Raw genomic sequence first — 27,066 nt, 5'->3', positions numbered from 1 at the left:
ATTGTAATTATATATATTATATTATAGTATAATATAATATAGTCGTAATTTTTAACTACCCATAGTAATTTAACCTCATAATTTATCAAACGCTATGATACTGATTTTGGAATCAGCACAGCTACTATAATTATAGTTTATTAAATACTCAGCTGCTTTTTATAACTGCTGCTTCTTCCTTCAACACAATTAAAAGTAATTTTTCCAAAATCTATAACACTACCAAACTAAGCCTAAAACAAATTCATGAAAAGCTGACTCCGATTATGGTTGTACTTTATTAAACTAGTCATTTTCTACAACACATCACCTGGCCATTATTGCCGTGAGAATCTCCATGTAATTTAACTTAACAAGGTTGCTTATTTCAGATTTTTTAAAAAAAAGAAAAAAAAAAAAGCATATAAACATCCTTTCACTTTTTCTACAATGCTTATATCATTATCATCCAACAAATACATGAAAACTTGGCTTTTAAAGAGATGAAAATGGCCATTTCCACAGACAATGTCCGTCAACCATTGAGAAAAAATAATTTTCCATATTACAATTACAAGTAAATGGTATCTTTCAAGAAAAGGACACAAAATTACCTTTGATTTTCAACCCTTTTAAGCCCTGTATACATGCCTGAAGAAGGATATCTAACTAGTACGCAAAAATGGAATGGATCCAAATGTTGAAGACGGAATTAAGTTAGATGAGGGGTTGGGCTGGGAAAAATCTTTACCAGTACCTAGTGTTGAAGATATCGTGAGAAATGAATCCGAGCACGTTCCCGAAAGATTCATACAATTAGCATTGACATTTTTACACGAAATAAAGTAATATATCGAATATAATATTAGCATTGACAATTGTACACTTTTTAATTTGTTGCTTTCATCAAGTTTTTCGGATCTTTTCAGAAATAGTTTACCACTATAATCAGAAGTAGCATTGACATTAATTCGTTGGGTGTTTCTTTGGGTTCAGGTTCTGAGGCTTCCTTCTTTTCAGAAATAGTTTACCACTATAATCAGAAACCGTACGTTAATTAGCAACCAAAATAATGTACAGCTTCAACTTGAAAAAAAAAAAAAAATGCTTAGCTGCCTCTAAATGAAGCAACATCTGTTGTCTTGTCTTGTTATGTCATTTGGGAAAAATCTTCTTTATATTTTCTCTGCTAGTAATATTGATGAATTCATTGATCATATATAATGTAAGGAGAAGGAGATAAATACTCTTTTAGAGTGTATTGAGTCTAGATTTTATACCCCCTTATACTTGATTAATATCCTTTTAGTCAAATAACTATATTAGTTAAAATGATATTAATCAAGAATAAATGATAAAAATCAATATACATACACTCTTAAAGATAAATTCAGTAATTCTCTCTTAAAAACTATTATGGTATCAAAACCCAACAAGTTCAAGTGAGTGGGGCAATCAAAGAGTACCTTCTTGTTGAGATGTATAAATTTTAAAATAAGCCTAAATCTCACATTATTTAACTATAACAATAAACATAAACTTATAAAAACATTAAGTCACTCTCAAATGTCATCTAAAGAACTATGTGATAGAGCATGATGAAAGACCTTATATGTAGAATATAGATTTTAACCATAATATTTCTATTATAATCTTTTTAATCAAGTTAAGTATAAACAACTTTAAAGAATTTAACAATTCAAAATTATGTCCAACCAATAAGATATATTTACATATATACTTACCATAAAATTCTCTTAATGATCTACATTGTATTACCACGTTATTTTGACATAACAAACAAATAAATTCCTCATAGCAGCAAGGACGTAAACTCCAAGGGCCTTAATAAACAATCCCATCATTTTCGTCAATCATCGAACATTACTAGCCGTATATTATATGTTAGCAAAAGACAAGGTTTTTTTTTTTTTTTTTTTTTTTTGTGGTTTTTAACTATCGTTAGACAAGCTGGTGACAAAAGAAGACTCGAGAACTGTTAAAAATGGCATATTTCAAAAAGAGGAATTTAGATTCCATTACTAAATAAACCCAATTAAGAACTTGTATATAATAACCCTAACATTGAACAAAGATATGCATGGTAAGTGCAAAATTCTTCAAAAGTTAGAAGGCGGAGTCATGAAAGAAGATGGGGTGTTGGGTTGGGGAAAATCTTTACCAGTACCAAGTGTACAGGAGATTGTAAGGAATGATCCAAAGTTTGTTCCTGAAAGATACATACAAGATCACAAGAACAGGCCAGTACTAGATTCTACAACCTTTGGTTCCGATTCTTCGGACATTCCAGTCATAGATTTCTCCTTGCTGATCAGTGGAGATGAAGATGAACTAAACAAGCTAGACTTTGCTTGTAAAGAGTGGGGGTTTTTCCAGGTACATCTTACCATTTCTGCTAATAGATTTTCCTTTTTCTTGTAAATATTTATGCTGAGATTTGACAATGGGAACATGTTTTTTGTGTAGATAATAAACCATGGCGTAGCGGTGATGGTTTTAAGTAAAATGAAGGCTGCTGTAGCAGCATTTTTTGATCTGCCATTGGAAGAGAAGAAGAAGTATTCAATGGCGGAGAATGACCTTCAGGGTTATGGGCAAGCATATGTAGTTTCAGAACAGCAAAAACTGGATTGGGGTGACCTGTTTTTCCTCATAACATGCCCACTTGAAGATAGGAATATGAAGTACTTGCCAACCACATTACCAGGATTCAGGTACGTAATGAATTATATATATACTAGTTTGATAACATACTCTCCACACGTGTTACCGTATGCGATAGACAGAAGCGAGTAAAAAACCACATCAAATAAAAATTATGCTATAAAGTTGCTTTTAGTAAAAAGAAAAGAAATAAGTAAGAACATATTTGAAAGAAATTATGTAAATAACAGTATAGCGGAATAAAAAGAGTATTTCAAAAGAAACACGTTCCAGTGACTCAATTGTAGAGTAATTTTTGGCAACAAAAAAAAAAGAGAAAAAAGAAAAAAAAAGAAAAAAAATAGAAATAGAAAAAGTAAATAAAACAAAAAAAACAGGTAAAAGCAAAAAAGTAGAGAGTTGACACTTGTTAAATAGAAGATGATGAATGGAAAAAGACTTTAGCTCTTTTATGTATGTTTAAGATTACGATTAAGATAAAAGATTAAACTTCGCTATAGAATCAATCATTTGGATTTTAAACACTGCCCTTTTGGTGTTTTCTTATTTGGTACTACTTTTTCAAAATTTTTGAAGATTTCCTAAAATTTGTCTTTGAACAGGGAGGCAGTTGAAGAATACTCGAGGGAATTACAGAGGGTAAATGAGGAGATCATGGCCAAACTGTCGTTATTGATGGGAATGGAGGAGGATGGCTTGAAAAAGCTTCATGTGGTGATGAAACAATCTATGAGAATGAACTACTATCCCCCCTGCTCCAAACCTGACCTTGTTCTCGGCGTTAGTCCCCACTCCGATGGCGGATCCCTAACTATACTTCTGCAGGCCGATGAGATCACCGGCCTTCAGATCAAATACAAGGAAGGATGGCTTCCTGTAAAGCCAATTCCAAATGCATTGGTGGTCAACGTTGGTGATGTCATTGAGGTACTTGTAACTATCGTGTTTCATGTTACTAAATTTATATTTTTGGTGTTTAGCAAACAATAAATTACGCCAAACAAGCATTCAAAGCCTAGGTTTTCTGATTTGGAAACAGATCGTTTCCATGGTTATTAATATCGAACATGCAAAATTTTGCAATGGTTTGCAGGCTTGGAGCAATGGAATGTACAAAAGCATCGAGCACAGAGCCATCACAAATGCGAGCAATGCAAGAATGTCGATTGCAACATTCGTGATTCCAGATGTGGGAATAGAAATTGGTCCAGTGGAATCGATGATGCAGGATCGTTCAAGAAGGTATAAAGACATTAAGTACTTGGATTACATTAAGCACGTTCTGGACAGGAAAATGGATGGAAAAGCTCACACAAGCTTTCTCAAGTTAGAAGGCGAGCCATGAATCAGATAGAATGAATGAATATAAGCACATCAGAAAATTATTGCTCATTGTTTTCCTATGGTTGTGTAACTGCATAAAATCTCAGAAAATTTGGCTTTAGGAGTAATATAATACCTTTATCCAGCTACAAAATTATCATGTCATGTCAGCAAGCAATCAAAAAATGGTAGATATAGTTATTGCACAATGATAATATTACTTGAGCAAATCAGGCATGCTACTAAAAGGAAAAAGTTTCTTAAATTAAGGGGAAAAAAAATCGAATCCCATACATAGAAAAATTCAGGACTCCCATAAACAGGCATTTCTAGACCTGGTAACATATTTGTACAGTCACGATAACATATTTTACTACCTCCCTCCCTTTTTACACCCTTAAAACTTGTACACTAAATTTATCTCCTCTGCAAGGGGCATCAGGTGCGTGTGTGTGTGTTCGACACCGTCTGAGCCTCATCATCAACTAGCCTGACTCTAGCTATATATTCTCAAAACTAAAAAATGTACAGTTTTAGGTACAACGAACAATTTTATTTTCGAATGAGCTTCCGTCCATCAGAACGTAATAAATAGGCGGAGCTTTTACTAGACATTAAGGAAAGAAGAGAAAGAGAGAGGGCACTCGTACTATCCTCAGTTAGCTGTACATCATCTTTGATTCCTACGCCATCGCCTAAGCGGCGGGATGTGGAGTCAGAATGCTAATCCTCCTCTCTGAAAAGATTCAGATTACCTCGTTAGATATCGAGAAACATCAGAGGATATAATAAGATATAAAAATTAAAAGGGACTAGACTATAAAATGTTTCCCCATGTTGACGGAGAAATGAATCATTGGATAGTGCGTCTAATATATATCTGCTCCATTCCAAGAGGTAATGAATCAGGAGGTAAACAAGCGTGCATAATTTTCAGATGCTCTGTAAAAATAATATTCTGTAAACAAGCGCCTAAAGTAACACAATTTTTCAGATGCTCCTTTTTTAACTCGCTAATTTCTAGAACATCCCACCAAGAATGCGCCTTAAAATTAGTCATTAACAGCACTTTAGATGCCCAAACCCAGTCATTTGCCTAACGCCTGACAAAACTAAGGATGGAGAAAAAGAAAAAATCAAACCAAGACAAGACTTCGCAAAACGGACTGCTTTCTTCAGTGCAGGCAACAAGCAAAAGAAAATATGTAAAAGAAAAAGAAACAGAGGTGTGCAAGTAATAAAAGTACCTCCAGCAGCAACAAGCTTCTCTACACGTGCAACTATATGTTTTCCGTAAGTGTATTTTTTAAGAGCATTCAGATGAACCTTTATACGATTAAGGATTAGTTCAAGTTGCTGGTCATCACAAGTTTCTAGCACTTTCTGCACAACATAGTTCGCGAACTGATCCTTCATCATCACCTAAAATCAATTCGCAAGAAAAAATAAATGAATAAATAAATTAGAATTAAGAAACATAGAAAAAGATACGAAAACATCACAACGTCAACCATGAAACTTTCTTTTTCTGGACAATTTATAACCATATGAAAACGTAGTCTCAGAAAAACCTTTAAAGTAACGTGTCTCCCCCCAATTATCACCCATCTTAAAAAGGGAAATGGATAAGATAGACTTAAAAAAGATCCATGGCAAGCCAAAAATTGCAAAATAAATAAATAAATAAATAAATAATAATTTCCAGCAAACTGGTGTCTATAGAACAAGGAAGATTTTAGAAACAAAATGAAAAGATCGTATTTTTATTAGTTTGCAATTTATTGATAATCTTGTAAAAATTTAAAAAACAAGTTTAAGAAGATTTCGTATTGCAGAAGAAAATTCGGAATAAGATTTGAAGTTAAAGTTACAAATTTTATTGAGCTGAGATTTGAAGATATATGGATAAAGGCTTGGTCAAAAGAAGATAAGACATTAGTTGATATTTAGAGAGATAAGGATAAGACCCTGGTCAAAGAAAGATAAGACATTGATTATTTGAATTTAAATAGAATTATAGAAAGAAATCAGGATCAAAGGAGATAAAGATCAAAAGGATTATGTAAAGATTTTATTGTGATGATTATCCAGTTTTTGGCTTTTGGTTGGATTCAAATTTGAATTGAATTCAAATTGCAATAGAAGACTGATTTGGCAAGAGAAAAAACCATATATATATATATATATATATATATATATATATTTATTGGGCATTTAGAATTTGGGTGATGTTTGAAATTCAAAGTGGCTTGCACATGGAGCCAATATGATAACTAAGCCATTGTGAAGATATTGTGCACGTAGAGATAATGAAGATGCGCATGGAGATTTAAAATTTGAATTATATTTGAAGAATAAAGTTAGTGCTGCAAACGTGGGATAATTGAAGAAAATATCCGGATAGAGCAGTTGATTAAAGAAGAGATAATTATTAGATATTGATGAAGTTATCTGAGTTTGTCGTTGAGTGCAAGTTCTATATAAACGGCTCTAGGATGCTCATTTGTGGCATGGATTTAATAGAACATCTTTAGAGGAAAAGTCTGTGAATTTGAGAGCTTGTTACTCAGAAAATATTCAGAGACGTCTGTGAATTTTTGTGAGTCTTGTGAGTTTTTGTGAGTCTTGTAAGTTATTGTGATCGTCTTTCGGGAGAGGGATTTGTTGCTTTCAGAAGGAAGCTCTGCCGGTCGAAGGGAGTTCACCAGGTAAATAGAAGACGTATGGTGCATGCTAAACAATCACTGTGGAGATTTGTCACAGCGACGTCATTGTCTAGGAGGGAGTCCTTGAGTAAATAAGTCCGGCTGGTGTCTGTAATTTCTAGAACATAGCTGGGCATGGCCCCGCATATATAAGTGTGTGCACCGAACAGCGATATCATATTGTGTGTTCCTTCACTTTCTGCACTTTATTATGCTTGAGCAATTGAGTGTAATTAACTCGAATCTTAATTAATTAAGCCATGTTCCAGACAGTGTTCCAACATCATCTGGAACACCAGACGTAAAATCATATCTAACAAGTGGGTTCACTGACCGATTGCTCGGTGAGATCTTGAAAGGTTGATCTGTTATGTTTGGAATGGATTTTCTAAAGAAATGAGGTTTCAGTTGTACGTCTCCATCTACTCGATGGTTCAAATTATTCATATTGGAAGACCCAGATAAAGGTTTTCATCAAAGCTTAAGATGAGAAGGCCTGACATACTGTTTTGAATGACTGAAAACATCCAATAACTAAAGATGCAAAAGGAAAAGAGACTCTCAAACTCGAAGAGGCCTAGAGCACTGATGAAGACAGGTTGGCCATCCACAACTCTCGTGCTCTCAATGCAACATTCAATGGAGTTGACATCAACCAGTTCAATATGATATCTACATGTGAATCGGCAAAAGAAGCATGAGAGATTTTGGAGATTGCTCATGAAGGAACTACTGCCGTCAGACAATCCAAACTGAATATTCTCACAACCAGGTTTGAAAATCTTCGAATGCATGAAACTGAAACTATTTCTGAATTTAATTCACGGTTGTATGATATAGCTAATGAATCCTTTGCTTTTGGTGAAAAAATTCCCAAAACAAAACTTATCAGCAAGACGTTGAGATCTTTACCACAGAGATTCGCCTACAAAGCTGCTATTGAAGAGGTGAAAAACATTGAGACTATGAGACTTAATGAATTGATGGGATCACTGAGGACATTTGAAATGAATCTGAGTTAAAATAAGGAGAATGAGATTTTGTTAAGCTCCTATTTCCCGGTTAGTAGTATTTTGACAGAATTCAAGGAAAACTAACAGAAAGCTTGATTTGTGTTAATGGCGGAAGGTTGATTACAGGAAGATAAGAGGATTTTCGAGAGATCCCTTGCTCTCCTAGGTTTCCACTTCTCAGAAGTTTGTACAAATGAATCGATGCCCCTTTATTCTACCTCCTAATCTATTTATACTACTAACTCTTATTCCTCTCACTAATTCTAAGAACTAACTAGTAACCGCCTGCTGACTCAGCCACTTCCTATTTCCTCTCCCCGAGTACTTCCCTCCACCTCAGCAACCACTTGAGTTTCAACTGCCAACCTTGGCTCGTGGTTGCATTTCCTCCGAGCATATGTAAAACGCACGGGAGGCTTACCCCCGCCCCAAAGACACACCTTGTCCTCAAGATGGAAGTGAGGAAATCGCGAATCAATAGCATCATACGACTCCCACGTATCCTCATGTGCCGGCAAGTGAGCCCAACGAATCAACACCTCTAAATCAGTACGGCCACCGTGAATTGTGTGTCGCACCCCAAGTAGATCGGCCGGCTCCGCGCACATCTCCAAGTCACCTGTCAGCTGGGGTGGCAGAGATGAGATGGCCTGCCCCTGTCCAACCACCCTACATAGCTGAGAAACATGAAACACAGGATGAATGGTCGCCGAGTTTGGCAAAGCCAAACGATAAGCAACTGGCCCCACACGATGCGTAATCCAAAAGGGACCATAGAATCACAGGCTCAACTTTCTCATTACGGCGGCGAGCCAACAAAACTTGACGGTAGGGACGAAGCTTAAGATACACCAAGTCGCCCACGACAAACTCTACATCTCGCCGTTTACCATCTGCAACCGCTTGCATCTACTATTCAACCTGAAGGTGGAATTTGAGTAGATCCAACATGGCATTTCGATCCTGTAGCTGGCGCTCCACTGAATCCACTGGCGAAGATCCCACACTGTACCGCAGCAATGGTGGAGGCAACCGGCCATAAACCACTTGAAAAGGAGTCATGCGTGTGGCAGTATGGAAAGAAGTATTGTACCAATACTCGGACCAAGCCAACCACTTATGCCACTGCCCCGGCTTATCGGAAGTAAAACAACATAAATAGGTTTCCACACTCCTATTAACCACCTTGGATTGGCCATCGGTCTGTGGGTGGTACGCCGTACTGCGCGAGAGGGTAGTACCCATTTGTTTGTGTAAGTCAGTCTAGAAATGGCTAAGAAAAACACAATCCCGATCCGAAACAATGGTGCGAGGGACCCCATGCAGCCGGACAAACAGCGTTGCAACCTTCTTCGCAGAAAACGGATGCCTCAAAGCAATAAAGTGGCCATACTTACTCAAACGGTCAACAACCACTAGGATAGTATCGTAGCCCTCCGAACGGGGTAGGCCCTCAATAAAATCCATAGATACATCTGCCCACACCTGTTCCGGAATGGGTAAGGGTTGCAATAACCCTCCCGGGGCCAAAGTGGACGCTTTACACCGTTGACATATCTCACAACGGCCCACATACGCGGTTACATCTCGTTTCATTCCCAACCAAAACCAGTCGGCCGCAAGTCGACGGTAGGTCTTCAATCCCCCCGAGTGGCCACCCAACACTCCGTTGTGATAAGAATGTAGCAATCGCTGTACAATCAGAGACGTACGAGCCACCACCATCCTACCCTTATACAACAAACGGCCTTGTCGGATGGAATACCCCGGAAACGCAGCCGGATTGTGAGGCAAATCCGACCAAATCTTTGCTAACCGGTCATCCTGCAACACCTGTTGGTGGATCTCTTCGGTGTTAACAAATGTGGAAGCTGTCATTGCGGCCATAGCTGGGCCAACCGCGACCCGTGACAATGCATCCGCGGCTCTATTCTCAACCCCGGGCCGATATTGAATCTCGAAGTCATATCCCAACAACTTGGTGAGCCACTTTTCATGTTCCATGCTAACTAGACGCTGCTCCAACAAGTACTTAAGGCTACGCTGATCCGTTCGGATCACAAAATGATGCCCCAAAAGATACGGCCGCCACTTTTGAACGGCCAAAACAATGGTCATCAACTCTCGCTCATAAACTGACTTGTTTCGTGCTTGAACGGATAGGACTTGACTGAAATAAGCAATAGGCCGTTGATCTTGCATCAAAACTGCCCCCAAACCAAATCCTGAGGCATCTGACTCAAGCACAAATGGCTTTGTGAAATCCGGCAACGCTAACACCGGCACACGTCATAGCCGACTTCAACCTTTCAAAAGCCTGCATTGCCTCAGCGTCCCAACGAAAATTATCCTTCCGGAGCAAATTGATTAAGGGCCCTGCAATTTGACTATATCCGGCCACAAGCTTCCGGTAATAACCCGTCAACCCGAGAAATTCCCGTAACTCCTTCAAATCTGTGGGAGGTGGCCAATTAACCATGGCCTCTATTTTAGTAGGATCAGCCAAAACTCCCTCTACAGAAACAATATGGCCAAGGTACTCAATTGAACACTTGCCAAAACTACACTTCTTAGCATTGGCATATAATTGGTGTCGCTACAAAACCGATAATACCTGGCCAAGATGGCATGCATGCTCCTCCAAGGAATGGCTGTAAATGAGTATATCATCAAAAAAAAAAAAAAAACGAGTACAAACTTACGGAGGAAAGCGCGAAGGACGTCATTCATGAGCGATTGAAAGGTCGCCGGAGCATTAATAAGATCAAAAGGCATAACGAGAAATTCGTAATGGCACTCATGTGTACGAAAAGTTGTCTTCGGCACGTCCTCGGCTTTCATTCTAATTTGATGATAACCCGATTTAAGGTCGATCTTGGAAAACACCGTTGCGCCATGCAACTCATCCAAAAGTTCTTCTATTACCGGAATCGCAAAACGATCGGGAAACGTCTCCCTATTCAAAGCGCGGTAATCCACGCAAAACCTCAACTACCATCTTTTTTCTTAACTAGCAAAACCGGACTAGAATACAGACTGACACTCGGTTGTATTATGCCTGCCGCTAACATCTCCCCAACCAATTTCTCAATTTCTGTTTTCTGAATGTGAGGATACCGATAGGGTCTAACACTTATAGGGGAAGTTCCCTCTTTCAAAACAATTGCATGATCCTTAGTTCTAACCGGTGGCAGCCCTTCCGGCATTTCAAAAACCTCCCCATATATACTCATCACCCTTTGCAATTCCAGAGGAACTACCTCCTCCTTAACAGACTGTCTCACACCAAGAGCCCCTAACTCTACCCAAACCCCTTGTCCTTCATGCCTCAAAGCCCTCATTAAAGCCTTGAGCTTTACCGGTGACTTGTTCAATCCCGGATCACCTTTTAATGTCACTTGCCTCCCTCCCAAACCGAACTTCATGAGTAAGGTCTTCCAATTCACAGATACAACCCCCAAAGTTTCCAACCATTGGATACCTAATATCAAATCTGAACTTCCTAGTTCCAATGGTAAAAAAATTTCAACTATTTCAATTCCTTGCATGGAAACCAACACTCCCCGACAAATTCCCTCTCCTCGCACCGCTAACCCGGTTCCCATCACCACTCCATAACCTGCCGTCCTATCCACCAGTAAATTCAATTTCTGAACCAAATCACAAGAAATGAAATTGTGGGTAGCCCCACTATCTATTAACACAATTACCTCACAACCATGGACGATCGCTTTAAGCTTCATGGTTTTCAATGCTGTCAAACCCACGACTGAATTGAGGGATAATTCCACCATTTCTTCTTCTTCAGCCGTCTCAGTCTTCTCCACTTCTGCCTCACCCTGTTCCTCTTCCTCACGGACAATCAAGACCTGCAACTCACGATTCGAACAACGGTGGCCAAAGAAATATTTCCCATCACACCGGTAACACAGTCCCTTCTCCCTCTTAGCTTGCAGCTCGGCGTCAGTCATACGCCGAAAGGGCGCTGCTCCCGTGACCTAGTTCGTTGTCTTCCGTTCATCAAGAATTCTACCTTTTTCATTCGGAGCTCCATTAAAACGCAGACCACTAGTGGTCGTTTGGCTCCCTTTATGTTCATTAATTCCACTTCCTTTTCCCCAAACCGGAAACGTTGGGCCTTGGCCTTTTGGGCCGCGTACCATAAGGTTACCCTCTTCCCCCCTCTGGGCTACCTCCATAATTCGGCCCAACCCAATCGGTTTCATCAACCTTATCTCTGCCCGTACCTCAGGCTTCAAACTGTTAACAAATGAACTCTCCAGAACCTGCTCGGAGATGTCCCTCAATGGCGCTGCCAGGACCTCGAATTGCTTCCGGTATTCTCTCACCGACAACTCCTGTCAGAGTGACAACAACTTCTCACACAAGCTGCCTCATTGCGTCAGTCGAAATCGCTCGAGAATCATCACCTTCAATTCCGCCTAATTCCAAACCATCCGCCGTCCATCCTCCCATTGAAACCACGCCAAGGCTTCTCCATCGAGACTGACAACTGCAACATCCAACTTTTCGTTCTCCGTCAAGCCGTTCATCGTAAAATATCTTTCAGCCCTAAAAACCCAGCCATCGGGGCTTTCGCCGTCAAACGTCGACATCTCCACTCGCCTAGTCCGACAGTCCATGCACGTTCCAAATTCACGCGGTTGCCTGACTCTCTCACTCGTCTCTTTCCCCGGCGTCATCTGTCTCACCGGAGCTTCTACTCCGGCTGTCTGGGAATTCTGCCGTTCTTGGCGCTGGAGATTCATCAGTTCCTCTATTCTTGCCAACAACAAGTCCATACCTTGCTCCAGTCGAGGAATCTTCTTCAATTCCTCTCGCACCTCCTCTAATTCCCTCGCGAACTCCTCTCTCATTCCCTCGGTCTTCTCCTTCTCGCGATCATCGGTGCGTCTCGTCAATACCAGGAAAGTGCTCTTATACCAAATGTTAAGCTCATATTTCCCGGTTATAGTATTTTGACAGAATTCAAGGAAAACTAACAGAAAGCTTGATTTGTATTAATGGCGGAAGGTTGATTACAGGAAGATAAGGGAATTTTCGAGAGATCCCTTGCTCTCCTAGGTTTCCACTTATCAAAAGTTTGTACAAATGAATCGATGCCCCTTTATTCTACCTCCTAATCTATTTATACTACTAACTCTTATTCCTCTCACTAATTCCAAGAACTAGTAACCGCTGACTCAGCCACTTCCTATTTCCTCTTCCCAAGTACTCCCCTCCACCTCAGGAACCACTTGAGTTTCAGCTGCCAACCTTGGCTCGTGGTGGCGTTTCCTCCGAGCATATGTAAAACGCACGGGAGGCTTATCAAATTTCTCAGAGGATTGCTTTCCAGCCAAAGTGGAAGATGATGTTGAAGAAGAAGATGAAGACTTGGCAGAGTTTCTTGCTCGATTGATTTACAAATTTCAACAGGGTGATGAAGAAGTTCAACGAGAAGAACCAAACTCCAACTTTCAACAACTCCAACAATTTTTAGAAAAAAATAAGGGAGTTACAAATTCCCCTAATGATAAGAAGAATATGGGAATTCAATGCCGAGAGTGCGACGGTTACGCTTACATTCAATCTGAGTCTCTTAAGAAGAGGAAGAAATCTCTCAGCGTCACATGGAGTGATGAGGATTCTGAAAGCATCCAGGGAAATGATGATCTTGTGAACAACTATGTTGCATTCAATGTCTACCAAGATGTTCCAAACTGCAGTGTTACAGATCGTGTCACAGCCCATGTTGCAACATTATCTGTAACAGACTCTGGAAAACCAGAAGAAAACGGAGATTTTTCAGATTCTGACGGTTCCAGCAATGGTGAAGTATTTACTGACGAGACAATCCAAGAGACATATGAAACCATGTTCAACAAATGGGTTTTGATGGTTAAAATGAATAAGTTTTTGCGAGAACGAGTCAATGAGCTTATTAAAGAGAATGATGTGCTTAAGATGACTACTGTAAACTATGAATTTTGGGCTGTTGAAAGGAGAAAAAACTGCAGGAGACAAAAGCTGAATTGGAGCACACTCAAAAGTCATTGAAGATGATGAATTCCAACACCACAAAATTGGATCACATTCTCTCGATAGGAAAAGCGAGTGGTGATCGACATGGCCTTAGCTATACTGGTGAGAGCTCAACATCCAAAACAGTGATTGTGAAGAAGACGCCTACCTCCAAGCCTCTGACTTCCTCCAGTAAAGTTACTATCCATCCCCTCAACATAGAAGGTTTGTCTCCACATGTCATTACTGCGGTATACCTAACCACATAAGACCGAGATGCTACAAGTATTTAAATGCTTTGAAAAAAGCTATGCTCATTAATCCACCAAATTCCGCAAACATAAGACACCCAACGTGAAGATTGATGTGAAAAGTAATATGTCGACGTGTGTCTGATTTGAAGTGTCATAAGGCTTATACTTCTTTAGAAGTATGCACTAATGATTGTGGGTGTAGTGATGCTAGTTGCACTGAGCGATTGACAGGTTTTAAGAACATTATACATAGGAGAATGCTACATTCAAGGGGAGTAAGACACAGAGAAGATTCAAGGGGAGTGAGCTACAGAGATCAATGCGGTCGTAGATATTTAGTGCGAAGTGTTACACAGAGTGCTCTAACAAGTGTTACAACATGATCTGCGACATCAACTGCTGAAGACGGTTCTAGGGTGTGAATTTTTTTATTTTTTTGTCTTAGGCTTATTTTTGACAAAAAGGGGGAGAACAATGTAATTTTATATTTTTGTCATTTTTTAATTTTTTACAATCTCGTTAGTTTTGTTAAAAAATGCCAGAGGGAAATTGTTAGGTATTTTTATTAGTTAGCAATTTATTGACAATCTTGTAAAAATTCAAAAAACGAGTTCAAGAAAATTTTGTATTGCAGAAGAAGATTCAGAATAAAATTTGAAGTTAAAGTTGTAGATTTTGTTAAGTTGAAATTTGAAGATGATGCAACAGACGTTTAGCAACTTTCCCATTCTTATTATTACTTTCCTATTTTGTTATTTTCTACAATTATTTTCTAAGTTTCCTAATTGTGTTCTAAGTTAGTTTCCTATTCTTAGTATTATGCATTCTATTTAAGTTTCTGACTTGTGTTCAGGAAAAAAAACATTACAATTGAGTAATATTTTAGAATTTTCATTCAATTCCCCTACAACTTGTGTTCTTAATTGTTCGTTTCAAACAACTACTCCGCTGCACTAAAATTGGTATCAGAGCAGGATTTTCACCTCAATCTGATGGCTAAAGACGGTTCCAGTGGACAACGTACCACCGACAATGAACGGCGGTTCACAAATATCGACCAACGGCTCGACAGGATCGACGAAACTCTTCGTAATTTAACATAGATGATAGCTGCATTGACTACACAAGGGAGACGCGAACCCATAGACCGACAATCCGGCCTGCAAGACGACCAGCAAGAGGGAGACGACTCCGACTCCGGCCAAAGCGAGGCGGACGTCGACCGGCAACCTCCAAATCACGCAGATCTGGTCGCGCGACACCCTGGGGGGCAAAACGGGCGAATCTGCCTCCCAGGGCACTCTAGCCCGTCGACCCAGCCTTGGGTGGTCGACGGCCGATCGCGGACGACCCAGTTCTGGGTGATCGATGACGGAACGTGGACAGGAACGCCGCGATTTGCGCGGGTCAGGGCTTAAATCGCGATTTTCACGAGCCCCCTCTTCTATGGGTCTACGAACGACGGCGGCGGCGTGAAGACGAACTTCGGCGGGGTCCTCCGGCGGTGGCAACGAATTTGAGCTTAGAAATGTTTTTCCAGGCGTGGGTGCGAGAAATTGGGGGCGAAATCAAGATGGGCTTTACCCACCTTTTCATGTTCAAGACAATTATCACCTCCAACAGCCACGAAATCCTCCCCATAGATAGCCATGGGGGTTGGATTATTCCTATAGTGAAGATGACGATTTTCGTTTCAACTACCGGGCTAATGATCGGCATCAAAATACCTAAGAATTTAAAATGAAGATGGATTTGCCAAATTTTGACGGTCGATTGAACATTGGAGATTTCCTTGATTGGATTCATACCGTCAAAAATTTTTTCAATTATTTGAAAATCAAGTGAAGCTCGTGGCGTACAAGTTGAAAGGTGGTGCTTCTGCTTGGTGGGAACAACTCCAATCCAACAAACAACGACATGGAAAACAGCGTGTTCGTACCTAGCCCAAGATGAAACAGTTGTTACAACGGCGATTTTTACCTCCAGATTATGAGCAATTTTTATACCAACAATATCAAAATTGTCGGCAAGGTAATCGTGCTGTGAACGAGTACACGGAGGAGTTTTATCGTTTAAATGCTCGCATCAATCTATCAAAAACGGAGGATCAATTGATTGCCCGCTATATTGGAGGTTTAACGCTGGTTATTCGAGATCACTTGGCTCTACAAGATGTTTGGACCATGCCAGACGCAGTTAATTTAGCGATGACGGTGGAAACTCAGATCAATAGGTCTACGGCGCGTCCTCAAAGTAATTTTAGACGTCCAATTCAAGAGGGAATTTCCGCTTTCAAGGGATCAACATCTTCGGGCAGCAGCGATTACACTAGTAAAGACGTCCCACCGACTCGAAATTCAATACAGAACCAAAGCGGGACTTCAGCCCCTACTCGTCCTAACACCCAAGGCAGAAACCAGCAGCAACCACAAGTCAATAATGACCCCCATGCGCGTCCTAACCTTGGTAAATGCAGAAGACGGTAGCAATGAAGAGACACAAAAGCTTGGGGAAGATATTTATGAGGGTGCTGAGATTGAAGGAGGAGATGTGGGAGAAGAAGTGGCCTGCATTGTCCAACGACTTTTGCTTGCTCCAAAAAGGCTAGATGATTAGCAACGCCGCAAAATATTCCGAACTAGGTGTACTATTCAGAATAAAGTATGCAATGTGATTATTGATAGTGGCAGTAGTGAGAACGTGGATTCCAAAGCTTTGGTGAAAGCCTTAAACCTGAAGACTAAAAAACATCCCTCTCCAGACAAGATAGCATGGATTAAAAAAGGGCCAGAAGTTCAAGTGCTAGAAACTTGCAAAGTTCCTCTGTCGATTGGAAAGTACTACAAGGATGAAATTGTCTGTGATGTGGTGGATATGGATGCTTGTCATATTTTATTGGGACAACCATGGCACTATGATGTTGGTGCTACTTATAAGGGCCAAGATAATACCTTCGTCTTTTGGGATAAAAAGATCGTTTTGGCACCACAGTCTCAAACACAGGAATCTAATCCTGTTACCAAGGAGGATAAGCCACTTTTTACTACTATCACGAGTCCGGAACTTTTTGAGCATGTCAAGGGACTGAGTTTTGTGGTAGCATTGGTTGTCAAAGGTCATTCTGAAGCCATTGTCAAAATTCCAATCAGAGTTCAAAAGGTAATTTCTGATTTTGCTTATTTATATCCTAGTGAATTACCTAATGAATTGCCTCCTATGCGTAATATTCAACACCATGTCGATTTAATACCTGGAGCTAGTTTGCCTAATTTGCCGCATTATCGCATGAGCCCCAATTGAACATGAAGAATTGCAAAGACAAGTTAATGAATTGCTTGATAAAGGATTACTTAGAGAGAGCATGAGTCCTTGTGCAGTCCCAGCCTTGCTCACTCCAAAGAAAGATGGAAGTTGGAGGATGTGTGTTGACAATCAAGCTATTAATAAAATTACTGTCAAGTACCGGTTTCCCATACCGCGACTTAATGATATGCTTGACAAATTGGAGGGAGCTAAGGTGTCACTAAACCTGATTTACGCAGTGGATATCATTAGATTCGCATTCGGCCTGGAGATGAGTGGAAGACAGCCTTTAAAACTAAGGATGGTCTTTATGAATGGTTGGTGATGCCATTTGGGTTGTCTAATGAGCCTAGCACCTTTATGCGTTTGATGAATCAGGTTCTTCGCCCGTTTATTGGGAAGTTCGTGGTGGTGTACTTTGATGACATCCTTATATATAGTCGATACGAGGAGGAGCATTTGATACATCTCAGGGAGGTCCTTTTAGCTTTAAGTGCTAATAAACTATATCTCAATCTTAAAAAAATGCAGTTTTATGACCAACTAACTTTTATTTCTTGGCTTTATAGTGGGCAAAGACGGTATTCAAGTTGATGAGGCCAAGGTGAAGGCCATTAGAGAATGGCCAACTCCGAGAACCGTGCGTGAAGTTCAAAGCTTCCACGGTTTAGCCACTTTTTACAGGCGTTTTATTCGAGGATTTAGTAATATCATGGCACCCATTACCGATTGCTTGAAAAAGGGACAGTTTCAATGGGGACAAATGCAAGAAAAGAGTTTTGGGATAATCAAAGAAAAACTGTGTTCTGCTCCTGTGTTGGCGCTCCCTAGTTTTGAGAAGATGCTCGAGGTTGAATGTGATGCATTAGTTCTGGGAATTAGAGCTGTCTTATCCCAAGAGGGTCATCTTGTCGAGTTTTTCAGTGAGAAAGTTGCAGAACCCCGGCAAAAGTGGACTACTTACGAACTCAAATTTTATGCTACTATCCGAGCTTTAAAACATTGGGAGCACTATTTGATTCAACGGGAGTTTGTGCTGTTTCAGATCATCAAGCTCTAAAATATATCAACTCTCAGAAAAGGACCAATAGGATACATGCTCGATGGGTTGCATTTTTGCAGAAGTTCAATTACGTCATCAAGCATAGATCGGGACAATCAAATAAGGTAGCGGACGCCTTAAGTCGACGCGCCTCTTTACTCGCTACCATTAGTACAGAGGTGGTGGGCTTTGATTCTTTAAAGACTATTTATGCTGGTGATGAGGGCTTTGCAGGTATATGGGCAAGATGTAACAACAAGGAATTTGTTACTGATTTCCTAATACAGGATGGATTTTTGTTTAAAGGGACAACTCTACATTCCTCAGTCTTCTTTGCGAGAATATTTGATTCGAGAGTTGCATGCTGGAGGTTTAGGCGGCCATGTTGGCCGCGATAAGACAATTAGCTTGGTTGAGGAACGATTTTATTGGCCTCAGTTGAAGCGGGACGTTGGACGTTTTGTTCAGCGTTGCCCAATATGTCAAAAGGCCAAGGGTCAAGCTCAAAATACTAGCCTCTATACTCCCTTACCTATTCCAAAGACGATTTGGCAAGATTTAACCATGGACTTTGTACTTGGTCTTCCAAGAACTCAACGTGGAGCTGGTTTAGTTTTTGTTGTGGTCGATCGATTTTCTAAGATGGTTCACTTTCTTCCTTGTAAGAAAGCCTCTGATGCTTCTTATGTGGCTCACTTATTTTTCCAGGAGATTGTTCGCTTGCATGGTGTTCCCCGTTCAATTACTTCTGATAGGGATGTAAAATTCCTAAGTCATTTTTGGAGGACGTTGTGGAAGCTGTTCAATACTTCTTTAAAGTATAGCAGTACGAGCCATCCACAAACAGACAGGCAAACTGAAGTGGCTAATCGAACCCTTGGCAACATGATTCGAGCTGTGTGTGGAGACAAACCGAAGCAATGGGATGCTGCCCTTCCACAAATTAAGTTCGCTTTCAACAGTGTGCCAAATCGTTCTACCAAGAAGACACCTTTTGAAATTGTCTACACTAGTGCTCCGAAGCATACTATAGATTTGATTCATCTTCCTCCTTCCGCCAATGTCAATTATGAAGCTGAGGAGTTTGCTAAGCGCGTTCAACAGATTCATAATAAAGTATAGAAAAATCTCGAGGCGGCTAATTCTCGGTACAAATCAACAGCAGATAAGCATAGGCACGAAAAGATCTTTCAAACGGGTGACTTGGTCATGGTGCATTTGCGTAAGAATCGGTTTCCGATAGGCACTTACAATAAGCTCAAGCATAAGAAGATTGGCCCTTTTTGAGTTCTCCAAAAGATTGGCGATAATGCTTACAAGATTGAGCTTCCCGTTAACATGAACATTTCCAATACTTTCAATGTTGCTGATATCTTCGAATATTATCCACCGGATGAGTTTTCTTTGACCCAATCAAACTCAAGGACGAGTTTTCTTCAAGGGGAAGAGATTGATGCAGCACACGTTTAGCAACTTTCCCATTCTTATTATTACTTTCCTATTTTGTTATTTTCTACAATTATTTTCTAAGTTTCCTAATTGTGTTCTAAGTTAGTTTCTTATTCTTAGTAGTATGCATTCTATTTAAGTTTCTGACTTGTGTTCAGAAAAAAAACATTACAATTGAGTAATATTTCAAAATTTTCATTCAATCCCCCTACAACTTGTGTTCTTAATTGTTCGTTTCAAACAACTACTCCGCTGCACCAGAAGAGATAAGGATAAAGGCTTGATCAAAGAAAGATAAGACATTAGTTAAGATTTAGAGAGATAAGGATAAGACCCTTGTCAAAAGAAAATAAGACATTGGTTATTTGAATTTAAATGGGATTCTAGAAAGAGATAAGGATCAAAAGAGACAAGGATCAAAAAGATTATGTGGAGATTTTATTGTGATGATTATCCGGTTTTTGACTTTTGGTTGGATTAGAATTTAAATTGAATTCGAATTACAATGGAAGATTGATTTGGCAAGAGAAAAATCCATATATATATATATATATATATATATTGGGCATTTGAAATTTGGGTGACGTTTGAAATTCAAAGTCGCTTTGGCTCGCATTACATGATGTTATCCACATGGAGCCAATGTGATAACTAAGCCATTGTGAAGATATTGTGCACGTAGAGATAATAAAAATGTGCATGGAGATTTGAAGTTTGAATTATATTTGAAGAATAAAGTTAGTGATGCAAACGTGGGATAATTAAAGAAAATATTCAGCTAAAGCAATTGGTTAAAGAAGAGATAATTATTAGATATTAATGAAGTTATCTGAGGTTGTCGTGGAGTACAAGTTCTATATAAACGGCTCTAGGATGCTCATTTGTGGCATGGATTTAATAGAACATCTCCAGAGGAAAAGTCTATGAATTTGAGAGCTTGTTATTGAGAAAATATTCAGAGAGACGTCTGTGAATTTTTGTGAGTTATTGTGATCGTCCTTCGGGAAAGAGATTTATTGCTTTCGGGAGAAAGCTATGCCGGTCGAAGGGAGTTCGCCAGGTGAATAGAAGACGTGTGGTGCACGCTAAACAATCACTGTGGAGATTTGTCACAGCGGTGTCATTATCTAGGAGGGAGTCCTTGAGTGAATAATTTCGTCCGGTGTCTGTAATTTCTACAAAATAGTGAGCTATTTATTGTCTGGGCGTAGCCCTGTAGATGTAGATGTGCGCACCAAACTGCAATATCATATTGTGCTCCTTTACTTTATGCACTTTATTCTGCTCAAGCAACTGAACGTAATTAACTTGGATATTAATTAATTAAGTCATGTTCCAGACAGTGTTCCAATATCTTCTGGAACACCAGACGTAAAATCAGATCTAACATATCGTATTAATGAAAAGAAAAAAAAATGAGAGAATAAGCTCACAAAAGCTTTAACACATTCTTAGTTTATAGATAGATAGATAGCATGCATGTATGGTTGCCATGGCCCATACCTGAAGGGGCTCATTTTCATCAGTGGAACCAAGCATTTCATTCACAAGGATCTGGCGTTCAACAGGAGTTCCAAAAGTTAAACACTTCTCTATCACATTTGAGGCAAACTTCTGCTGGCTCATTTGAACTATTTGTCCAGTCAATTTTGTTATTATAGCAGTGCGCTCATGTGGCTTTCCATGCTCCAGAACATGCTGCAAAATGACATTAGAACAATTATAAACTTATATTAAGGAAAAAAATGGCATGCCTCCATTTAATTTTGACGTTTTTTTCTAGAAGATCTATAAAATGATATATTATTGGTGATAATGTCGCGAAAAAATACATCCTCATGGCTAGGTTGTTGGCAGTGGGTGCATTTGCATAACTTCTAACATCCTAAACCCGCATTTGAAAGAACTTGAAGTGACAAATGAAAAAGAGAAAAAATCATAAGAATAGGTCTAGTTACATTCATGCCCCCAAAAAATAGAGGTCGACTCATTTTGTCCCTATATTCAAAAAATTTTCTCTCAATTAGCACCTTCTGCCACATAACATCATTTTTTTTCTTTTAATCAAAACATGCCATCATGTATTTCATCATCATCATTGAAGAAAATTGCCAAATTCAAGCAAAGACTTGAAAGAAAATGATGAAGGGTACAAACTGAGACAATATTCTACGTTTAGAGACTTGAAGCTCGGGGACCAAAGTGAACGACCCTCATAGTTTATGGGCATAAGGGCATGAAATACACAACAAACCTGTACAACATAATTCCCGTATTGGTCTTGTGCCAACATGCAAACAGACTGCAAAATCTCATCCATCATTATCCGTTGAGTTTTGGGGTCATGGCAGTGTTCCAAGACTCTCTGTATTGTCAAAATTTTATCGTTTAGAATCACAACTATAACATGTGAATTCATTTATTCTCACACTACCTAACCTATTCAAACAAATAAACATAGTGAGTATTGCATAGGTTTCGCATATATAAATGTGATTAGTTAAACAGAAGCATTCTTTACCTGTATAACACGACAACCATATGGATGAGTCGATAGTGTGACAACTTGGTCATAAAAAGTTGAAACAATGAACTGGATAGCATCTTCAGGAACACATTCAATACACTTCTGGATGACATGATTCCCATTCTGATCACGCACGCAACGCATAACCTGACCATCCAGTTCTGCTACCATTTTGGTCTGCTGGTCCAGATCAACAACTTCTATAGCCTGAACAATTATAATCAAAGTAAACAAACCAAGCTCAATTTTGTTGTACCAGACATATCAACATCAAATCATAAACTTTATACACCAACAAACATCCAGCCAGACACAAACACGCAGACAATTCAATGGAAGATCAGAAAAAAAAAGGTTTCTATAACTGTAAACAGCAAGCTATGATTCCATACGTATCAAGGTGTCACCCTAATTCCATTAGAGCAAAAGCACAATGAACTCTAGTTTTCTGGGTCATGAAACTTATCCAAATGTCCTGAACTTTTGTTCACTTCCTTTTTTTATAAGAACTTTAGGGGTACACTTTAGAGGTTCACTTGGGAAGCTGGACCTCACAAACACAGTAAAAGAGATGGTTCCTGTTATTTTCTCCATTCACTGAATGTTTAGACAGGGCTATAAAAGAGTTTCCAGACACCGTAGAAATCAAGTGACATACTCAACACTGAATAAAAGTTGATATGAAAAAAGTAGAGGTACCCTACAACTATCAAGTCAGAAAGCCCAACAAGTGAAAAAATGCATAACAATCAACAAATTTATCTTATGCCACTTTCCAGAGTAATTAAATATACCTTCTGGATCACTCGACAGCCATACATTTGAAGGCTAAGGGTGAGGACATGTCCCGTGAGCTGGTCAGCTAGTTCTCTTATTTGTGGTGCAGTTCCATGCTCAAAAAACTAAGTGAAAGGTAAATGTTAGACACAATACCCACGCATAAGTCACGCACACTAAAACTCAATAGCACATTGCAGTTGGCATATAATATCTGAATAAATCTAATAAAAGTACCTTCTGAATCACATAATTACCAAACACATCCGTCATTAGAGAAAGGGCTTGGGGCATAATTTCATTGAAGACCATGTTCTTTTCTTCCGTTGTGGCAGTCTCGAGTTTCTGTTGAATAAAGCGACTTCCATACTGATCCGCACTGTTTTGAAAAAGCGAGTTTTTATTTCTGGAAGACAAGTCAAATTAATCTTGTGCAAGGTTGAAATAAACATCATCATACACATACCTGAACTCAACAACATGGCCTGCAATTTCTGCAAGTTCAAAACATTTAGTTTTGTTGCTTTTGAACTCATCCAATAAAGAGGATGGAAAACCATCATCCAAGTTTCCACCAGCTTCTGCATGCCAACCTCCCATGAGGCCACCAGCCATGTTCCTCATCCCAGAGGAGTAGCGCAAATTCCGCTCACTGTGCCTGACCGGACTGCCCGAACCAACGGGTGAGTTTGGAAGAAGCGGACCACCCAACGGGCTTCCAGGATAGGACATGCCAAGACCAAACGCAGGGTTTCCATAATACCCGTGATTCAAGCTGCTAGACTTGCCCATGTATGGAACAGCAAACTGTGATTTTTGAGGTGAAAGCAATGCACCAAGGTAAGCTTTCTGGAGTCCAAATATGTCCATATACGTGTTACCCATGCCTTCCCTATCCATGGTGGCATCATTAAGAGCCGCAGCCTGTGCAGCAGCATACTCATTTGACCTCAAGTACTGAAGATATAGCGGGTCCATCAAGGGCATCCCTCCAGAGTGATTTCCGACTCTACCAGCATTCTGCAATTCAGCTGCTACTGCCAACATACTTGGTCCTAGAGCTAAACCTCCTCCGAATGCCCCAGAGTCCAAGCCACCCATTCCAGATGCAGCAGCAGCACTTTCAAATAACGGAGGCAAATTACCACTCCCCATTGGACTTCCGATCATAGTTGGAGATGGAGGACTAACACCATACAACCCGTAGTTTGGAAACGAGGAATTGGAATTGTCAACATTGTGGTAGTGAGAAGATGAGGTCCCTCTGCCATTAAGAGTTGGGGAGTCCATTCCAACCCCGCCGCTTTTACCCATACTCTGATAAGATCCTTTAGCCGATTGCGAAAAAGAATGTCCATGAAAATTCCCAGAATCAGATTTAGTTAAATATGAAGTCTGCTTGGTATGATTCTGATCACTTTGCATATTGAATATATTACGGCGATTATCAAGTTCGTGCTGAATTTGCGACCGCGCATGCTTCTCCTCATCTAACATATTATTTGCTGATAAGCTCATGCCAGATAAAGCAGCTACTAGATCTTCAGACTCGCCGAGATTGGGTGAGATGCCATTGAATGAGTTTTGACCAGTGGCGCTTCTTCTATCAATAGGGGTAGCCCTACCTCCTCCAGCAGTTGGAATACGAGGACTGGGAGCCCTAGCTACAAGTTGAGGGTCAGGTGTGGTGCTTCTCGATAAGGAAGCACCCAAAGCAGATGCATAACTATGAGAAGCTGAGGAGCCAACGTTTTGGACAGCAGACATACCCTGCTTGTTTCCACCAGAGCGCAGAGCATCCCTAGATGCCAAATCATGATGCAAATGAGAAAACTGGGCTTCTGAAGTTTCAACACCCTCATCAAAAGCATTGCGACTAGCTGGACGAGAAGGTTGCCTCGAAACAGATTTTGCATGATTTAAATCATCCTACATTCAAAACAAATATTAAATATAAAGCATTTAGAACCGCTTAATGAATTACGGAGAAAAAAGACAATTTGTTTACAAGATAAATCATAAAAACATGCATTATTATTTGACCTTACAAGGGGAAAAAAAGTACAGAGCGCAGAGTTCATCCATCAATGAACTCTAAGGCACCAAAAAAAAATAACATGAGAAAGAATGTTGACACCATCATTGAATTCACATCTCATTAAACGTAAGAATCGCCATAAAATCCAGAACTCGAGTAACAAAATCCCTTAAAGAGACATTATATTTGCAAAAGCCACGTCTCATTTAATGAATGTTTACGAAAAATTACAAGAAAAATATACAAATAGCAAACAACCATAAGGAAAGAAAAGTAGAAATAAAATAAAGCGAACATCAGCTTCCTCTAAATCAGATCTCAAACACCTTTAACATCCAAACAAACAAACAAAAAAATCACATTTCAGTAACATGCCATTCATAGAACAAAATAGAATTCCCATAAAACAGAAAATTGTGAACAAAAAATAGAATTCATTATCAAGTGAAAGCATAAAATAACTAAATAATGATATAAACCACAATTCACAAATACAAAGAATATATAAGCCTTTCCATCATACACAAATAATGGCAGTGTCCTCAAAGCCCTGACACACGTAAACAAAGAATAGTTAGCCAATCCTATAATCATCAGAACATCCCAAAGATGAATGAACATCTGTAATGACTTAAGCCCAGGCAAAGACATTAAATTTGAAGATAAAGTATGAAATTTCAAATACCAAATCAATACATTCAGCATCTAAAATTCAACAAACTTAACTTCCTTTAGCATTAAAAAAAATGAATTACTTTAAAATACAGTTCTTTGAAACTTCACCTGAATGATCTCGGAAATGCTCTTCTGCCTACTCCCCAGTCCCAATCCGGGCAACCCAATCAACCCGTCGCCGCCCCACTCCGCCACGGCGCCTTTCCTCGACTCAACCTCGCTCTCCCCCTTCCCACCAATCCCCGGCTGAACGGAGAACAGCGACGACCTATTCGGACTCGACGCGCCGCCGCTCCCGCCGTGCAACCGCTGTGAAAACCGCCAGTCCTCCTTGGAAATCAGCGGCGGAGGGAGCCTAGGGTTGAGATTCACATTGGAGTAGTAGTAATTCACATAGGCAGGATCGGAGCGGAGCTCCTCCTCAGAGGTGAACCCTTTGCCGCTGTTCTTCTTGAAGCTCGAGAGCGCCGCCGCCGCCGCCGAGGCGTCGAACAATCCTCCGACGGCGCTGAGCGAGCCCTCGACGGTTGGCGGAGCTGAGCCGCTCCGGTAGAGGCTGACCTCCTTCTCTCGCTCGCTCGATTCCTGTTGACGCCTCTGCTCGCGAATCAACATCCCCAAATCTTCGCCATAATCGGCGTTTTTGAGCATCGATCGCATTGAAATCTCGGATATCATCTTCGAATAGCTATCGGTGATCATATCACGATCAAAAAAAAAAAAAAAAAAAAAAAAAAAACAAAACTTGATGAAATGACACTTGAGTAAAGATTGCAACTTTAAGCTGAAATTTGTTCAATCCCTAGAGAAAGGGTTGAAACAGCTCGTTCTGTGATGAGAAAAACTGCGAAGTCGAAGCTCAGAATTTGAGCTGAGAAAATGGAAAATACTGGAAAAAGAAAGCAAAAAGGTTTGAGTTTTGTGTTAGATATAAATTCTGTACTCTGTGAAGGTTAGAAATCTTCTCGACGAAATAGAGATCGAGTTAAGATTGGGAGGCGAAGACGATCAGAAGTGGGTTCAGCCATTTTTGTAGACAAGAGAGAGAAAGAGAGTCAGAAAGAGTTAGGGAGAAAGAGAGTTGGAGAGAGAGAGAGGGGGGGAGACAGTGAAGTGAGAAGAAAGAGGAGAGTGATAAGCACGAGCCGTGGAGTGATCATGACCGTTGGATGTAGAAATTGACGGCACCGATTTGTTGCAAAGGGATTTGTTCTTACGAGGCCTTTTAGGGTTTTATTTCTGAGAGGATCGTATGTTTTTTTTTTTCTTGTT

At 39.9% G+C, this 27,066-nt stretch overlaps 2 protein-coding genes across 3 annotated transcripts; one reads left to right on the top strand and one right to left on the bottom strand.

Moving 5' to 3' along the window:
- The first annotated feature begins 2,076 nt into the window (after nucleotides 1–2,076).
- On the top strand, nucleotides 2,077–4,009 carry LOC21408051 (protein SRG1). The gene is made up of 4 exons (XM_010098299.2): nucleotides 2,077–2,376; nucleotides 2,467–2,714; nucleotides 3,267–3,591; nucleotides 3,758–4,009. The coding sequence occupies exons 1-4, from the start codon at nucleotides 2,077–2,079 to the stop codon at nucleotides 4,007–4,009; spliced, it is 1,125 nt and encodes a 374-aa protein (XP_010096601.2).
- A 221-nt stretch (nucleotides 4,010–4,230) lies between these two features.
- LOC21408049 (pumilio homolog 2) lies at nucleotides 4,231–26,977 on the bottom strand. Of its 2 annotated transcripts, none has more exons than XM_024165806.1 (9): nucleotides 25,903–26,977; nucleotides 23,548–25,010; nucleotides 23,319–23,460; nucleotides 23,099–23,206; nucleotides 22,299–22,511; nucleotides 22,032–22,142; nucleotides 21,281–21,475; nucleotides 5,235–5,409; nucleotides 4,231–4,723 (listed from the first exon to the last, which is right to left on the bottom strand). In XM_024165806.1, the coding sequence occupies exons 1-9, from the start codon at nucleotides 26,494–26,496 to the stop codon at nucleotides 4,683–4,685; spliced, it is 3,042 nt and encodes a 1,013-aa protein (XP_024021574.1). In that variant the 5' UTR covers nucleotides 26,497–26,977; the 3' UTR covers nucleotides 4,231–4,682. The 2 variants fall into 2 exon arrangements, with proteins under 2 accessions (XP_024021574.1, XP_024021576.1); XM_024165808.1 differs by lacking the exon at nucleotides 4,231–4,723 and adding an exon at nucleotides 4,851–4,867.
- Nucleotides 26,978–27,066: the final 89 nt, after the last annotated feature.

This window comes from Morus notabilis, unplaced genomic scaffold (assembly GCF_000414095.1).
Source record: "Morus notabilis unplaced genomic scaffold, ASM41409v2 Scaffold139, whole genome shotgun sequence".
Classification (NCBI taxonomy): Eukaryota; Viridiplantae; Streptophyta; class Magnoliopsida; order Rosales; family Moraceae; genus Morus; species Morus notabilis.
This window is presented reverse-complemented; position numbering and strand designations above follow the sequence as displayed.

Excerpts from the sequence above, each read along its gene's own strand:
- LOC21408051 (XM_010098299.2), top strand. The coding sequence starts at position 2,077 with ATGCATGGTAAGTGCAAAATTCTTCAAAAGTTAGAAGGCGGAGTCATG. Across the intron at positions 2,377-2,466 it reads AAGAGTGGGGGTTTTTCCAG|ATAATAAACCATGGCGTAGC; the intron begins GTACATCTTACC and ends TTTTTTGTGTAG. Across the intron at positions 3,592-3,757 it reads ACGTTGGTGATGTCATTGAG|GCTTGGAGCAATGGAATGTA; the intron begins GTACTTGTAACT and ends AATGGTTTGCAG.
- LOC21408049 (XM_024165806.1), bottom strand. The coding sequence starts at position 26,496 with ATGATCACCGATAGCTATTCGAAGATGATATCCGAGATTTCAATGCGA. Across the intron at positions 23,461-23,547 it reads GGCCATGTTGTTGAGTTCAG|TGCGGATCAGTATGGAAGTC; the intron begins GTATGTGTATGA and ends TTTTCAAAACAG. Across the intron at positions 21,476-22,031 it reads ACGGGAATTATGTTGTACAG|CATGTTCTGGAGCATGGAAA; the intron begins GTTTGTTGTGTA and ends GTCATTTTGCAG.